General features: G+C 45.5%; 1 protein-coding gene across 1 annotated transcript; it reads left to right on the plus strand.

Moving 5' to 3' along the window:
- Nucleotides 1-8,158: 8,158 nt before the first annotated feature.
- Nucleotides 8,159-11,784, plus strand: CARD16 (caspase recruitment domain family member 16). Its single transcript, XM_056560781.1, has 3 exons — nt 8,159-8,298; nt 10,514-10,774; nt 11,626-11,784. Exons 1-3 carry the CDS (start codon nt 8,292-8,294, stop codon nt 11,634-11,636), a joined length of 279 nt encoding a protein of 92 aa, XP_056416756.1. The 5' UTR covers nt 8,159-8,291; the 3' UTR covers nt 11,637-11,784.
- The last annotated feature ends 6,426 nt before the right edge of the window (nt 11,785-18,210 follow it).

Below are 18,210 nucleotides of genomic sequence, written 5' to 3' on the forward strand. Positions count from 1 at the left end.
GTATAGCAGCAATTTTTCACGAAAATTTCAAAATCAGAATTTTTCAGGGACCAGTTAAGTTTTGAAGTGAATATGAGGGTCTTTATGTTGGAAATCCCCTATGATGGACCCCATTATGAAAACTGCACCCTCAAAGTATTCAAAATGACATTCAAAAAGTTTGTTAACCCTTTAGGTGTTTCACAGCAATAGCAGCAAAATGGAGGAGAAAAATAAAAATCAAAATTTTTTTTACACTGTTATTGTAGCCCCATTTTTTTCATTTTTACAAGGGGTGAAACGTAAAAAGGCCTCCCAAAACTTTTCATTTTCACAAGGAGTAAAAGGAGAAAATGCCCCACCAAAATTTGTAACCCCAATTCTCTCGAGCAAGGAAATACTTTATATGTGGATGTAAAGTGTTCTGTGGGTGCACTAGAGGGATCAGAAGGGAAGGAGCGACAATGGGCTTTTAGAGAGCGAATTTTGCTTAAATGGTTTTTGGCGGCATGTCGCATTTAAGAAGCCCCCATGATGTCAGAACAGTAGAAGAAGAAAAAAAACACATGGCATACTATTTTGGAAACTACACCCTTCAAGGAACATAACAGGGAGTAAGTAAAGTGAGCCTTAACACCCCACAGATGATTGACAAACTTTCGTTAAAGTGGGACATAAAAATAAATAAAAATTTATATTTTTTCAATGAAATGCTGGTGTTACCCCAAAGGGGTAATAAGAAAAAAAGCCCCCAAAAATTTGTAACACCATTCCTTCTGAGTATGGAAATACCCCATATGTGGATATAAAGTGCACTGCGGGTGAACTACAATGCTCAGAAGAGAATGAGCGCCATTGGGCTTTTGGAGAGAGAATTTGGTTGGAATGGAAGTAGGGGGCCATGTGCATTTACAAAGCCCCCGTGGTGCCAGCACAATGGACCCCCCCCCCCCACATGTGACCCCATTTTGGAAACTACACCCCTCACAGAATGTAATAAGGGGTGTAGTGAGTATTTACACCCCACTGGCGTTTTGGCAGATCTTTGGAACAGTGGGCTCTGTGTGGTGTAAATGCTCACTGCACCCCTTATTACATTCCGTGAGGGGTGTAGTTTCCAAAATGGGGTCACGGGGGGGGGGTCCACTGTTCTGGCACCATGGGGGCTTTGTAAACGCACATGGCCTTCAATTCCAGTCTAATTCTCTCTCCAAAAGCCCAATGATGCTCCTTCTATTCTGAGCAGTGTAGTGCATCCGCAGAGCATTTTTCCTATTACCCCTTGTGAAAATGAACAATTAGGGTAACACCAGCATTTCAGGGAAATTTTTTATATTTTTTTTCACGGCCAACTTTAACAAAAATTAGTCAAAGACCTGTAGGGTGTTTAAGTCTCACTATACCCCTTGTTATGTTCCTTGAGGGGTGTAGTTTCCAAAATGGGGTCACATGTGGGTGTTATTTTTTTTGCATTCATGTCAGAACTGTTGTAACCAGCAGCCACCCCTGTGCAAATCACCAATTTAGGCCTCAAATGTAAATGGCGCTTTCTCACTCCTGAGCCCTGTTGTGCGTCCGTACTCAGGAGACATTGCGTTACAAATTTTGGGGGTCTTTTTTTTCCTTTAACCTCTTGAAAAGTATGGGGCAACTCCAGCATGTTAGTGTAAATATGTTTATTTTTTTACACTAACAGGCTGGTGTAACTCCAAACTTTTCCTTTTCATAAGGGGTAAAAGGAGAAAAATCCCCCCCAAGTTTGTAACGCAATTTCTCCCGAGCACGGAAATACCCCATATGTGGCACTAAACTGTTTCCTTGAAATAAAGCACCATGCCCATTTGACGCCTAAATTAAGTATTTGCAATAGGGGCAGACCCGGAGACAAGGATGGGGCTTGTCTCCATCAAAACCTTAAGATAGTATTTCCCAAACAGGGTGCCTCCAGCTGTTGCAAAACTCCCAGCCTGCCAGGACAGTCAATGGCTGTCTGGCAATACTGGGAGTTGTTGCAAAACAGCTGGAGGTTTTGCAACAGCTGGAGGCTCCGTTTAGGAAACACTGCCGTATGAGACGTTTTTCATTTTTATTGGGGGGGGGGGGGGAGAAGTGTAAGGGGGTGTATATGTAGTGTTTTACTTTTTATTTTGTGGTAGTGTAGTGTTTTTAGGGTACATTCACACGGGCAAGGGTTCACAGTGAGTTTTCTGCTGGGAGTTTGAGCTGCGGCAGAAAATTTGCCACAGCTCAAACTTCTAGAAGGAAATCCACTGTAAACCCCTGCCCGTGTGAATGTACCCTGCACGTTCACATTGAGGGGGGGGGGGGGGGCCTTCAGCTGTTGCACAACTACATCTCCCAGAATGCACTGACAGACCGTACATGCTGGGAGTTGTAGTTTTGCAACAGCTGTAGGCACACTGTTTGGGAACCACTGAGTTAGGAAACAGACTCTAGCTTAGTGATTCCAACATGTGTGCCTCCAGCTGTTGCAAAACTACAACTCCCAGCATGTACGGTCTGCATTTTGGGAGTTGTAGTTTTGCAACAGCTGGAGGCACATGGGTTGGAATCACTGAGTTAGGAAACAGACTCAAGCTCAGTGTTTCCCAACCAGTGTGCCTACAGCTGTTGCAAAACTAAAACTCCCAGCATGCACTGACAGACAAAGGGCATGCTAGGAGTTGTAGTTATGCAACAACTGGGGAAGAACAGTTTGGAGACCGCTAAGTAGTGGTCTCTAAACTGTAGCCCTCCAGATGTTGCAAAACTTCAACTCCAAGCATGCTCAGACTGCCCAGGCATGCTGGGAGTTGTAGTTCTGCAACATCTGAAGGACCAGATATTGCAGAACTACACCGCCCAGCATCCCTGACTGGGCATGCTGGGAATTGTAGTTTTGCAACATCTGGAGAGCTACAGTTTGGAGACGACCATATAGTGGTCTCCAAACTGTGCCACTTCAGATGTTTCAAAACTACAAATCCCAGCATGCCCATAGAGTCAGTGCATGCTGAAAGTTGTAGTTTTGCAACATCTTGAGGACCACAGTTTGGAGACCACTACACAGTGGTCTCCAAACTGTGGCCCTCCAGATGTTTCAAATCTACAACTCCCAGCATGCCCAGACAGCCTTTAGCTGTCTGGGCATGCTGGGATTTGTAGTTTTGCAACTTTTAGAAGGCCACAGTGAAGATTACTTACCAGTGATCTTCACTGCAGCCTCCTCAACTCCCAGCACTTTCCGGCATCCGCCTCTGCTCCGATAAGCAGGCCATTCCCCCCCGCTCTTCCCGGACTTCGATCGGTGGGCAGAGCGGGGGAAATGAACTTTAAATCCACCCACCCCCGCCACCACATGTCATTGGTCGCTCGGTCCTGAGAGACCAATGGCAGGGGATAGGAGGAGGTGGCAGCCCTGCCACCGCGCTCCTACCCTTTCGGATGCTCAGAGCTGTCTCTGACAGCTTTGATCATTCTTATTTTTTCCGGACGATCAGGTCACCAGTGACCCGATTGGCCCAGAATCGCCACAAATGGCTGTTCTGAATTGACCGGCTCTCAGGAACCCCCTAGGCATTGCCACGGGATGCCTGCTCCTAGATATCAGCAGTCATCCCGGTCCAATCACAACCCGGTGAGCGGTGGTGATCAGAAATACGGGATGCCCTCTGTTCTTAAGTTCCAGGACGCGAGGGCGTACCTGTACGCCCTCTGTCCCCAACAGGTTAAGGACATTACATCAAAGTTGGATCAGCCACTTTGATTTTGAGTGTGACTCCATATCCAGACCTCCATGGGTTGATAAATTTTATTTCCATTGATAATTTTTGTGTGATTTTGTTGTCAGCACATTCAACTATGTAAAGACGAAAGTATTTCATACGATTAGTTCATTCATTCAGATCTAGGATGTGTTATCTTGTTCCCTTTATTTTTTTGAGCAGTGTATTACCATAAAGCACACAACCAGCATATGGAACACTGGGGGAGATTTATCAAGACCTGTGTAGAGGAATCAGCAGATTAAAGGTGTACTGATCCCATAATCACCCCTGCATAATACAGACCTCAGAATCAGACCGCAGGATCAGGCCCCCAACATAAAACAGATCCCAGTATCAAAATGGTCTGGGAGAGGAACATAGGCCGCCCGATTTAGGACTACAGCCCTTGCCCGATGTCATGGCACCTCTATCTCCTGCAAAGCACAGGAAATTAATTATAAGTTGCTCACGAGGTGGTACAGGGTGCCAGTTCTGTTGGCCACGATGTACCCAAATTTCTCAGATACGTGCTGGAGGTGCCATTCTGACAAAGGAACAATGCTGCACATCTGGCTCACGTGCCCCTCTCTGACAACCTTTTGGACTAGGGTACTGGACGTAAGTAATCGTACTACTTCTGTGTGTCTCCAACGTTCCCCAGAAATACTTCTACTTTCTGTTATGCCACCATCGGTCCCTAAATATACGGCGTGCTTCATCCTATTCCTGCTCTTGGCGGCCAGGACTATAATTCCGAGGATCTGGAAATCGCCGAATCCTCCGTCTATTTCAGCTTGGCTGCAAGAGGCCGCTAGGCTACATAGGATGGAGGAGCTGTTGGCAGACTCACGTAGACAATTATCTAAATATCACATGATCTGGTCCCCCTGGGTAGCATTTGCATCCTCCACTGACTATGCGACACTCCATTTAGATACCTAGCTTCCTCCATCCCGACACTGCTCCCCCTTTTTGCCACTCACGTGACATCACTGACGTTCTGAGAGTCTGGCCCACAGATTACCTGGCTCACGTGCCCTGGATGTGCTGGGGGCTCCTGGTTGTCTGGTGCTAAGAGGTTGGTTCACTTCTTTTTCCCTAAGTTCCTCTTTTATTCACCCCTATCACTTCCCCTCCACACCTTTTTGCTCCCCATTCCCCTTCTTATCTTCTTACCCAACTAGTTACATATAGCTTGCAGAGTCATCATATCCTTAACGTTCATGTCAGCATTCATAGTAACTCTGCATTGCCAGTCATGTAAGTTGACCTGTTGCCCTCAAATACGCGTCAGTGGTTTAATTCTTCATACAGTTAATGTTAAATACTGCTCGCACCGATGGAAAGGATTGTATCTGCTGAGCGAGTGCTTGCCACTCTTCTTTGATTTCTGATGACTAATGCAATTGTTGCCTTGTTTCATTATTTCTTGACTGTATATTGGAAAACTCAATAAAAATCTTATTATGGGAAAAAAAACAGATCCCAGTATTATCCCTACCCCCACAGACTCCAGAATCAGACCCCTAGACAGCCACTGTATACCTCAGACCGCCCTGTACATACCATGTATACTTCCCAACTGCCCAGTATAACCCAGACTGCCCAGTATAACCCAGACTGCCCCTGTATACCCCTGACTGCCCCTGTATACCTCAGATTGCCCCTGTATATCACAGACTGTCCCTGTATACATCAGACTGCCCCTGGACATCCCCTGTATACCCCCTGACATCAACTGTATACCTCAGACTGCCCCTGTTTACTCATCTACACCCCCATATACCCCAGGCAGCCCTAGTATACCCCACAGACAACCCCTGAAAGAATAAGGATTGAAGTGGTGGTGCTGCACTATGAAAGATGACTGCTGGAATCAGTTAAAGGGGTAGTCTAGTGCTGAAAAACGTATCCCCTATCCTAAGGATAGGGGATAAGTTTCAGATCACGGGGGGGGGGTCCGACCGCTGGGGCCCCCCCGCGATCTCCTGTACGGGGACAGGGCACTCTGCAACAACAGGCCAGGGGACCCAAGATGATATGTCAGGCATGCTGTAATGGCCCCTTGTTACGGAGTTAGGATGCTGAAGTTAGCCTCTTATTCAAAAATGAAAATGCAGAGTTCAGAATAGTTACAAACATTTTGAATTAATATAAAACAAACATTGATATTCAAGCAATATTCTACATCCTTTCATTGCAGTTGTATATATTAACCTGGACAAACCAGATTTTATATTGAAAACTTGCACCAAATTGGCACAATCAACTCAATGCATTTCAATATTGATTTCTGGATAACCTAAGTAACCTTGGTGCCAAGTAACCTTGGATAGTGCCAATTTAAAATGTGGATTAGCTCAGGTTAAATGTTATGGCACAAAATCCATGGCAATTTGGGTGGGCCAAGATGTGTATCAAGGAAAACCTTGGTTACCTCGTTAGAAATCACCAATGAAGTTACAGTGGCTGTTAATGTAGGGGAATTCCTGGGCCAGTAGTAAAGGAAGGACTGCTAGGGGCCCCCTGAGATAGGGACAGGATCAGGGCCTGGAACTGGAGTTTCAAGAACTCCAATGATAATCCAGCCCTGGATGGGACAATAAATACTGAATCATAACAGCAAACATCTGCCCGTAAGCTGAATCTCAAGAGAACATGGGTCATGCCGCAAGACACTGACCCTAAGCATACAAGTCATTCTACCAAAGAATGGTTAAAGGGGTACTCCACCCCTAGACATCCTATCCCTTATCCAAAGGATAGGGGATAAGATGTCTGATCTCCGGGGGTCCGGCCACTGGGGACCCCCATAATTCTGAACAGAGGTGTTCTGAACATGGAAGCTTGGGGCTTTCGTGTTTGTGACGTCATGACATGTCTTTTCCATTCATATCTATGAGAGGGTGCGTGATGGCTAGTACACAGCCAAGATGGACCCGAACACCTACTATTGTCTAAAGATCAGTATCTGCACATACAGTTTATTCACTGAAATGAATAAGAAATATTGAAAGTTATTGGATAAGAGAATAATTTTTTATTACCCAGAGAATAAGATTCTGATCACATTCCCATGGGAGACATCATTTAGATCCTCCACTGCATCCCTTTACTATGGACACATGCTGAAACCAAAAGCACCTTGTACATCAATGCTGTATACTTGTGCTTCTGCTTTATATGGAAACAACAATGTGTGGTACGCCTCGGGAGTTGTAGGGTAGTTGGGGTGTTGCTGTTCTGAATAATAAAGGGTGCTGTTAACCCTTGTCACTCGTGACGCCAGGGTGAGGGTTAAATACTGTAATGGTGCTGGGCCTATCGCCACCCTTCCCAAGAGCGATAGGTGAGTGCGTAATATATGGATTGTCCACAACCACTATTTAACTGAAAACTTGCAAGAACGTTTACTGAAGATTTTCTGTAGCAGGCAATATCAATAACAGTCCAGATTACAAAGTCTATTTACAGTTGAGCAGTGATTGAGAGTTGGTTGGGAGCAGATAAGCTCAATTTATCTTTTAAAAGATTCCGTAGCATAGATCCGCTTGATTTAGGGGTGCGTTTAGGTCCAGTGATCTTGCGGAGAGTAGTGGGGAATTGTAGAAGTACAACAGCTTTGGTATAGGCCGAAGCCACAGGGCTTTGGCCTAGTAAACGTACTTGAAAGTTGCAGAGGTCCTACCTCGTTCATTGACAGCAACCCAAGAGAGCGAATAATGGCCGCAGCTCCCTTATATGGGCAGGGGCTGAGCCGTTTTGGATTGGTCCATAACAACTGTCACTAACCGTTGCACAGCATTGTGGGTGAACACCTGACACAAGAACCACCTAAGGTCCTTCAACATACCATAGAGTTCTGAGTAACAGGTCACATGACCTAACGTCCTGCGACGCCAAACAAGTGAGTAATGCAATATACATATTTACAATGATAATTTTTATAAATATTAACTTACTAAGGGGTGACTAGAGGCTAACTAGGGAAACGGACCCCCACAGTCCTAAGGACTCTGACTTTGGGGACCCCCCCACCAAGGCACAGTATGAAATATGGTGCTGGGACACCACACATGAAAGTGTGAACAAAGCCTAATCTTACTTGCTGTTATTTAATGTATATGCCAGTGGTCTTCAACCTGCGGACCTCCAGATGTTGCAAAACTACAACTCCCAGCATGCCCGGACAGCCGTTGGCTGTCCAGGCATGCTGGGAGTTGTAGTTTTGCAACATCTGGAGGTCCGCAGGTTGAAGACCACTGGTATATGCGGTAGATGTGTATGACAACTTGGATTGTTCCCCAGTAGTTTTGCACTTCTCCCATACATTAACACCTAGCTTGTTGACGTTGCACTGATACGTAACCAAAACATCGAGTTTTTTCGTTTTCCTGGAACCATGAATGGTCATCGTATGAAAGTGAAACTATTAAGACGTGACACCCTTTCACTGCTGTCTGTAAAATACATTCTTCTTAACTAAGTATTTCCTACTTCCTGTTTAACAATCGACAGGTTGGATGCTGCTACTCTCCTTTCTAGATGGCGGGTAATGTATCTAGTAGCGAGTTCTATAAATCTGATAGATCTGTAGGAAACATAGTTGTAAACGTATGTGTATAGATTCCATAGTTGCAGAAAGAGAACAGTCATGTTTAAGAGATGTATCATTCAACTGCTGACTTGCCATGCCTAGGGGAGGGGAATGACTTCTTTTCACCCAGCTTTTCTTGGACATTAGATATCTATAGTGTATATATATATATATATATATATATATATATATATATATATATCTTTTGTTAATATATGATGTAAGTATACAATATAACTAGTATCTAGATGAGTGTTTCCCAAGCAGTGTGCCTCCAGCTGTTGCAAAACTACAACACCCAGCATGCACAGCCTTTTGCTGTTCCAACATGCTGGGAGTTGTAGTTTTGCAACAGCTGGAGGCACACTGCTTGGGAAACACTCATCTAGATACTAGTTATATTGTATAGTTACATCATTAAGCACATTACAGATGATACACTGGCCAGGATTTACCAATCTGCCCGGGATTCACTCAGCTTTTCTTGGACATTTGATATCTATATTATATGCTATCTAATGTTCAGAAAAGTTTTGATACATCGCATATACCCCAAAACATTCATCACTCAGCTTTCCTGGACTCCTGAATCTATGCAGTGAGACTAGATAAAGTTTGAATGTATCACTATATGAATTAGATGTAAATGAATGTATGCAGTCATACTGGATATGGTCCTTTCATGTAACTATATGAATTAGATGTAGCTGAATGTATGCAGTGATACAGGGTAAGTGCCTTACCTTGTTTCCCTGCCTACCATCAGTTATATAGGAAAGCTGAGTGATGACTGCTGTTGACCGTATGATGTTACCCAGCTCCTAGTAACATTAGATGTAGGTATTCCACAGTATAACTATCCAGAGTGTTTCCCTGGCAGTATACCTCCAGCTATTGCAAAACTACAACTCCCAGCATGCCTGGACAGCCAAAGGATTTTCCCCAGCAAATACGCTACGCTCACTCCCGATGCCTCCCAGCTCAGCACGCTTGCATTATGCTAGAGGCAGAGAACTCGCACCCTCTGCGCCATTTCATTTCCTCTCTGTGTCATTTCATTTCCTCTCTCAATCCCCCATGCCATCTCATTCCTCCACCCCTTGAACCCCCCCTAGGCCAAATTATTTCCCCCTCCCTTGATACCCCTGTGCCATTTAATCCCTTCCATTATCACCCCCTGTGCCACATCATTCCCCCTTGATCCTCCCCTGTGCCATTTCACCCCCTTCTTGATCACCCCTGTGGCATTTTAGCCTCCCCTATCACACCCTGTGCCACATCATTGCTTTCCTTGATCCTTCCTTGTGCCATTTTATCCCCTCTTCTTTACCACACCCTGTGCCATATCATTACCCTTCCCTTGAACCCACCCTATGCTATTTCAATCCCCCCTTTATGACTCCCACATAATTTACCCCTTGATCCTCCCTTGTGCCATTGCATCCCTATCTCGTGACCACCCCCTGTGCCGTATCATTACCCTTCCCTTGATTCAGGGAAGGGTAATGATGTGGCACAGGGGGTGGTCAAGAGGTAGGGATGTGGCACAGGGGATGGCTGTGCAATTTCAATTCCCCCCTTTATCACCCCCGGTGCCACATCATTCCCCCTTTATCACCCCCCTGGGCCACATCATTCCCCCCCTCTGACCCTCCCCGTGCCATTTCAATTCCCCCTTTATCACTCCTTGTGCAACATCACCCCCCCCCCCCTCTAATCCTCTCCCGTGTTATTTAATTCCCCCATGTATCCCTTTTGTGTCATTTCAATCCCCTTATCACCCCCTGTGCCACATCATTCCACACTCCTCTCTCCCTCTCCCTTTGATCTCCCACTGTATCATTGCATTTCTCATCAAGCTCAGGTGCAGACTTTGCGTCTCGGCGGGTCTGATGAGCGTTGTCCTCTAGGGGGCACTGAGGAGTAACATTCTTCCACTTCCCAGCAGCCACTGTTGCTCATTGATTTAAATTGACCGTAATGTTTGAATGTTTTGTTGACATCACCGCCATTATGTTAATGTTTTTATGTTCACTATGTAGGATAAATTATTTGTAATAACTTTACAGAACAGGTTATTGAGGTTGAGGAGATATTATTAAGACTAGTGTTTTGGTAAATGATGTTCTGTTTTTCTCTAACTCTCTCATATGAAATTTTTTTTCTCCAGGTAAACTTGAAGCCATCCGAACACAGTTAGTAGAACGCTGCCACTCTGCACTTTTGCAAGGTTTGCTAGATGAATTACGCTTAAGACGTGTGCTCGATGCTTTAGAGGTAGAGCATATCAATGAAAATCAACCTCAGCGTGCGAACAAATGCCGAACAATGATTGATACGGTGATAAAGAAAGGAGATGCCAGCTGCAATATACTACTCCAAATTATTATAGAAAAGGATCCGGCTCTTAGTGAGCATCTGGGAATACCAGGTACACTTCTACAGTATTATATATAGCATTATTTTCTAGTGGTATTGAAAGAGCTTTATTCATCATTCTTTCGTCATTACAAGTCATAAAAGAAATCCCACAAAGCATGACTGTACAATATACAGCACAGGTTCCCTAAGCTATACACTATACCACATGCTACACTAACACTCCGCTCCATCAATCGTTTTCAAAGAAACAAAGTAAAAAAACAACAACACATTACAGTCTGTGATCGGGGAGGGGGTTGGGGTGCATGGGGGTAGGGAGGGGTGGATCACAGGGCTAAACTACTCAGCAAATGTATGGGGGGTTAGGGGAAGCAGAGGGGCTTTAGTGGTGACCAGAATGCATAGGTAAATGTGCAATAAATGAAAAAATAACAACAGAATGATCCAGAATTACTCCCTCTCTATCAGATCTCAGGGAAATTGTTTAATTTTGCTCCCCGTCAGCCCTCTGTTCTGTTTTTTCCCCTTTTTTCTCACTTTATAACTCCTTGTGCCACATCATCCCCCCACATGACCCTCCTCTGTGCCATTTCACCCCCTTCTTGACCACCCCCTGTGCCACATTATTACACTCCCTTAATTAACCATGTGCCATTTTAGGCCCCCCTTTATCACTCCGTGTGCCACATCATTCCCTCTTTTGATCCTCCCTTGTGTCATTTCACCCCCCTTCTTAACCACAAATAGGCACATATTACTTATCATAAGCATTAGAGTTGATAAATGTTGAGAAATAAATAATATTGAGAAATTAAGTTGTGACCTTTTTTCCTCTGAAAAGAGGTGATCATAAGGCAGAGGTATGTAAAACGTTATTTGTTTATTTCTTTTATGGACCAGGTGCATTGTGAAGACAAAGAATACATCCCCATATATAAAGTAGGAGACAAGAACGAAAGACAACGGATATCACACATTAGCACGCCAAAGCATGTGCTTTATATTTTTATAAATAAAGGCAACTAAATATTTGTCTCCAATTATTGTATTATTTACATCACAACCTCAACATCAATAAAGTGGACTAGCATGAACATGACAGTTCAAATCTATTGCTCTAAAATATAAATAGATGCATAAATATGTGAAAACCTGTATATAGGTGTAGCTGGCAATAATTTGATTGGTAGTGTGTGAAAATATGTAAAGGAGCAGGGACTCCTGCCTTTGACAGGATGCCCTGCTCTGGCACTTTATGCCGATAGCGAGGAGCACCATGAGGGAGATTTATCAAAATCTGTCCAGAGGAAAAGTTGCTGAGTTGCCCATAGCAACCAATCAGATTGAATCTTTTATTTTCCAGAGGCCTTTTAAAAATGAAAGAAGCGATCTGATTGGTTGCTATGGGCAACTCAGCAACTTTTCCTCTGGACAGGTTTTGATAAATCTCCCCCTATGTCTAGGGGGACTCCTGTCAAAGGCAAGAGTCTTAGCTCATTTACACTGAGTGGCTATAAGTGCAGCAAAAATCTGCAGCATGTGTAGAATTTTTTGTCTTTTTATTTATTTTTGTTCAATTTTGTGGGGGTGTTTTGTTGTGTTGTATTTGTTTTCAGATATTTTTTTTTCCTATGGAGAAATTACTTTAAAAAAACAGGTTATAGGGAATAGGTTTGTTAAATCCTAATACACAGTGGACGGAATTTATTATTGCATTTGCACCACTTTACGGTGTAGGAAAGCTGCAAATTATGTTGCTTTCAGTATATGTGTGATCATATGCTGCAGTTCTCCCATCTCGCATCCCAGATCCTACTTTTTTACAGTAAGAAGGGTTTTGTGAGAGAAGGCACAGCCAACAATGGTCTTACTAATAAAGCCTTTAGCTAGAACTGATTTTTGCTCAAACCCCTCGCGTCACCTAAAGACTTTCCATTCTCTCTATAACTCATTGTTAAATGTTTAAGGGCATGAAAATACAATTGGAGGGGTTGCCAGGAAAAAGACCCTTTTTTCTCTAAAAAATAAAAAATAAAAAATAAACATGTCACCATGCTCCATTAGTAACATAGTTTGTAAGATTGAAAAAAATAGACAATCGAGTTCAACCTAGAACCCTACTGTGTTGATCCAGAGGAAGGCAAAAAAAAAAACAGTGAGGCTGATGCCAATTGCTCCATGACAGGGGAAAAATTCCTTCCCAATTCCAATTTGGCATATTTTACAGGTTATGGATACTAGACTTATGTGGATATGGAACTCCCGAACATTTCCAAGCACTGAAGTCAAAAATGTTCAGCAGCCCTATAGATAATAAAAGGAACAGGAACATTCATTTATAAAAAAAAAAAAAAGGGTTAAATAATTTAGCACATGTAAGCAAAAAACAATAGATCACTTTAGAACACAATTTTGTATGATTCCTTCTCTCCTCTGCAATTTACATATATATATATATATATATATATATATATATTGTGATGACTCGCTGTTGCGGATAGGTGCGGTTGCAGTATAGAGGCACTGAAACAGGACTTTTCAAATCAAAGTTCAAATATTTTATTCACACTTGGCAAACAGTCTTAAATGCAGAACAAAGGAAAAAGTAACAAAAGTTCACCTGCGTTCCTTAGGTGTTTGTTCACACCAGAGTCCATGCCATGCGTCATCAAGCAAGTTTTTTCCAAGCCTCCTGTCACGATTCGGCTGGCTGGAGGTGGATCCTCTGTGCCAGAGAGGGATTGGCGTGGACCGTGTTGGTGGACCGGTTCTAAGTTGCTACTGGTATTCACCAGAGCCCGCCGCAAAGCGGGATGGTCTTGCAGCGGCGGTAGCAACCAGGTCGTATCCACCAGCAACGGCTCAACCTCTCTGACTGCTGAAGATAGGCGCGGTACAAGGGAGTAGACAAGAGCAAGGTCGGACGTAACAGAAGGTCAGGGCAGGCAGCAAGGATCGTAGTCAGGGGCAACGGCAGGAGGTCTGGAACACAGGCTAGGAACACACAAGGAAACGCTTTCACTGGCACAATGGCAACAAGATCCGGCGAGGGAGTGCACAGGTGAACACACTAATTAAGCCTGCTGCACCAATCAGTGGCGCAGTGGCCCTTTAAATTGCAGAGAACCGGCGCGCGCGCGCCCTAAGGAGCGGGGCCGCGCGCGCCGGGACAAGACCAACGGGGAGCGAGTCAGGTACGGGAGTCGGGACGCGCATCGCGAGCGGGCGCCTCCCGCATCGCGAATCGCATCCCGGCTGAGAGAGATATTGCAGCGCACCCGGTCAGCAGGTCTGCAAATGCGAGGATGTTGCGAGCGCTCCGGGGAGGAGCGGGGACCCGGAGCGCTTGGCGTAACAGTACCCCCCCCCCCCTTGGGTCTCCCCCTCTTCTTGGAGCCTGAGAACCTGAGGATAAGACTTTTGTCTAGGATGTTGTCCTCAGGTTCCCAGGATCTCTCTTCTGGGCCACAGCCTTCCCAATCCACCAAAAAATTTTTTTTTCCTCTGACCGTCTTGGAGGCCAGAATCTCCTTCACGGAGAAGACGTCAGAAGAACCGGAAACAGGAGTGGGAGAAACAAGTTTGGGAGAGAAGCGGTTAATGATGAGTGGTTTAAGGAGAGAGACATGGAAGGCATTGGGAATACGAAGAGAAGGAGGAAGAAGGAGTTTGTAAGAGACAGGGTTAATCTGGCACAAGACTTTGAAAGGACCAAGATAGCGTGGTCCCAGTTTGTAACTGGGGACACGAAAGCGGACATATTTAGCGGAGAGCCATACCTTGTCTCCGGGAGCAAAAATGGGGGGAGTTCTTCTTTTCTTATCGGCAAATCTTTTCATCCGGGATGAAGCCTGTAAAAGAGAATTTTGGGTCTCTTTCCATATGGTGGAAAGATCACGAGTCACTTCATCCACAGCGGGCAAACCAGACGGCAAGGGAGTAGGGAGGGGGGGAAGAGGGTGACGGCCGTACACCACGAAAAATGGGGACTTAGCAGAAGATTTGGAGACTCTGAAGTTGTATGAGAATTCGGCCCATGGTAGAAGATCTGCCCAGTCATCCTGGCGGGAGGAAACAAAATGCCGTAAATAGTCACCCAGGACCTGATTAATTCTTTCTACTTGCCCATTGGATTGGGGATGATAAGAAGAAGAGAAGTTTAATTTAATCTTGAGCTGTTTACAGAGGGCCCTCCAGAATTTAGACACGAATTGGACGTCTCTATCCGAGACGATATGCGTGGGCAGACCGTGAAGGCGAAAAATGTGTACAAAAAATTGCTTTGCCAACTGAGGCGCTGAAGGAAGACCAGGAAGAGGAATAAAATGTGCCATCTTGGAAAATCGATCAACGACCACCCAAACAACTGTGTTGCCACGGGATGAGGGCAAGTCTGTAATAAAGTCCATACCAATCTGTGACCAAGGCTGTTTGGGGACAGGCAGAGGATGAAGGAGGCCAGCAGGCTTCTGGCGAGGAGTCTTATCCCGGGCACAGACAGTACAGGCCCGCACAAAATCAACAACATCCGTCTCCAGAGTCGGCCACCAATAAAAACGAGAGATGAGTTGCAAGGATTTTTTGATGCCCGCATGGCCTGCGAGGTGGGAGGAGTGTCCCCATTTGAGAATCCCGAGACGCTGGCGTGGAGAAACGAAGGTTTTCCCTGGAGGAGTTTGCCTGATGGAGGCTGGAGAAGTGGAGATCAGACGGTCAGGAGGAATGATATGTTGCGGAGAGACCTCTACTTCAGAGGCGTCCGAAGAACGAGAGAGGGCATCGGCCCTAATGTTCTTGTCGGCAGGGCGAAAATGAATTTCAAAGTTAAAACGGGCAAAGAACAACGACCACCTGGCCTGGCGAGGGTTCAGCCGTTGGGCAGACTGGAGATAGGAGAGATTCTTGTTTTCAGTGTATATGATAACTGGAAATTTTTAACCCTCCAGCAGATGCCTCCATTCCTCAAGCGCCAATTTAATGGCCAGTAGTTCTCGATCCCCGATGGAGTAGTTTCTCTCCGCCGGAGAGAAGATCCTACAAAAAAAACCACAAGTAACAGCATGCCCGGAATAATTTTTTTGTAGAAGGACAGCTCCAGCTCCCACTGAGGAGGCATCTACCTCCAATAGAAAGGGTTTAGATGGGTCAGGTCTGGAGAGCACGGGAGCAGAAGAAAAGGCAGACTTGAGATGTTTAAATGCGTCTTCCGCTTGGGGAGACCAGGACTTGGGATTGGCATTTTTCTTGGTTAAAGCCACGATAGGAGCCACAATAGTGGAAAAGTGTGGAATAAATTGTCTGTAATAATTGGCGAACCCCAAAAAACGTTGGATAGCACGGAGTCCGGAGGGGCGTGGCCAACCATAAGACGGCAGAGAGTTTATCTGGGTCCATTTGTAGTCCCTGGCCAGAGACCAAGTATCCTAGGAAAGGAAGAGATTGACATTCAAAGAGACATTTCTCCATTTTGGCATAAAGTTGATTGTCCCGAAGTCTCTGAAGAACCATGCGGACATGCTGGCGGTGTTCTTCTAAGTTGGCAGAAAAAATCAGAATATCGTCCAGATAAACCACAACACAGGAATATAAGAGATCACGAAAAATTTCATTAACAAAGTCTTGGAAGACGGCAGGGGCGTTGCACAGGCCAAAGGGCATGACCAGATACTCAAAGTGTCCATCTCTGGTGTTAAATGCAGTCTTCCATTCGTCCCCCTCCCTGATGCGGATGAGATTATAAGCCCCTCTTAAGTCCAGTTTGGTAAAGATGTGGGCACCTTGTAGGCGATCAAAGAGTTCCGAGATAAGAGGTAAGGGGTAGCGGTTTTTTACCGTGATTTTATTAAGTCCGCGGTAATCAATGCAAGGACGTAGGGAGCCATCTTTTTTGGACACAAAAAAAAATCCAGCTCCGGCAGGAGAGGAGGATTTGCGGATAAACCCCTTTTTTAAATTTTCCTGGATGTACTCTGACATGGCAAGAGTCTCTGGAGCAGACAGAGGATAGATTCTGCCCCGGGGTGGAGTAGTACCCGGGAGGAGGTCAATGGGACAGTCAAAAGGCCTGTGAGGAGGTAAAGTCTCAGCTTGCTTTTTGCAAAAGACGTCAGCATAGTCCATATAAGCCTTAGGAAGACCGGATACAGGGGGAACCACAGAGTCACGGCAGGGAGTACTGGGAACTGGTTTAAGACAGTCCTTGAGACAAGAAGTACCCTAGTTCTTGATTTCTCCTGTGGACCAATCAAGGGTTGGGGAATGGCGTTGAAGCCACGGTAATCCAAGAAGAATTTCAGAAGTGCAGTTGGAGAGGACCAAAAATTCAATTTTTTCGTGATGAGGTCCGATGCACATTAGGAGAGGTTCCGTGCGGTAACGCACAGTACAGTCCAATCTTTCATTGTTAACAGAATTGATGTAGAGGGGTCTGGCGAGACTGGTAACCGGGATGTTGAACCTGTTGATGAGAGAGGCCAAAATAAAATTTCCTGCAGATCCGGAATCCAAGAAGGCCATAGCAGAGAAGGAGGAGGTAGAGGAAGATATCCGCACAGGCACAGTAAGGCGTGGAGAAGCAGAGTTGACATCAAGAACTGTCTCACCCTTGTGCGGAGTCAGCGTACGTCTTTCCAGGCGGGGAGGATGGATAGGACAATCCTTCAAGAAGTGTTCGGTACCGGCACAGTACAGGCACAGATTCTCCATGCTGCGTCGTGTCCTCTCTTGAGGTGTCAAGCGAGATCGGTCAAATTGCATAGCCTCCACGGCGGGAGGCACAGGAACGGATTGCAGAGGACCAGAGGAGAGAGGAGCCGGGGAGAGAAACCGCCTCGTGCGAACAAAGTCCATATCCTGGCGGAGCTCCAGACGCCTTTCGGAAAAACGCATGTCAATGTGGGTGGCCAGATGAATAAGTTTATGCAGGTTAGCATGGAATTTCTCGTGCGGCCAGCACATCTTTAATGTTGCTGGATAGGCCTTTTTTAAAGGTCGCGCAGAGGGCCTCATTATTCCAGGATAATTCGGAGGCAAGAGTACGGAATTGGATGGCGTACTCGCCAACAGAAGAATTACCCTGGACCAGGTTCAGCAGGGCAGTCTCAGCAGAAGAGGCTCGGGCAGGTTCCTCAAAGACACTTCGAATCTCCGTGAAGAAGGAGTGTACAGAGGCAGTGACAGGGTCATTGTGGTCCCAGAGCGGTGTGGCCCATGACAGAGCTTTCCCAGACAGAAAGCTGACTACGAAAGCCACCTTAGACCTTTCAGTAGGAAACTGGTCCGACATCATCTCCAAGTGCAGGGAACATTGCGAAAGAAAGCCACGGCAAAACTTAGAGTCCCCATCAAATTTATCCGGCAAGGATAATCGTAGGCCGGAAGCAGCCACTCGCTGCGGAGGAGGTGCAGGAGCTGGCGGAGGAGATTGTTGCTGGAGTTGTGGTAATAGCTGCTGTAGCATCACGGTCAGTTGAGACAGCTGGTGGC

Source organism: Hyla sarda, chromosome 2 (assembly GCF_029499605.1).
Source record: "Hyla sarda isolate aHylSar1 chromosome 2, aHylSar1.hap1, whole genome shotgun sequence".
Classification (NCBI taxonomy): Eukaryota; Metazoa; Chordata; class Amphibia; order Anura; family Hylidae; genus Hyla; species Hyla sarda.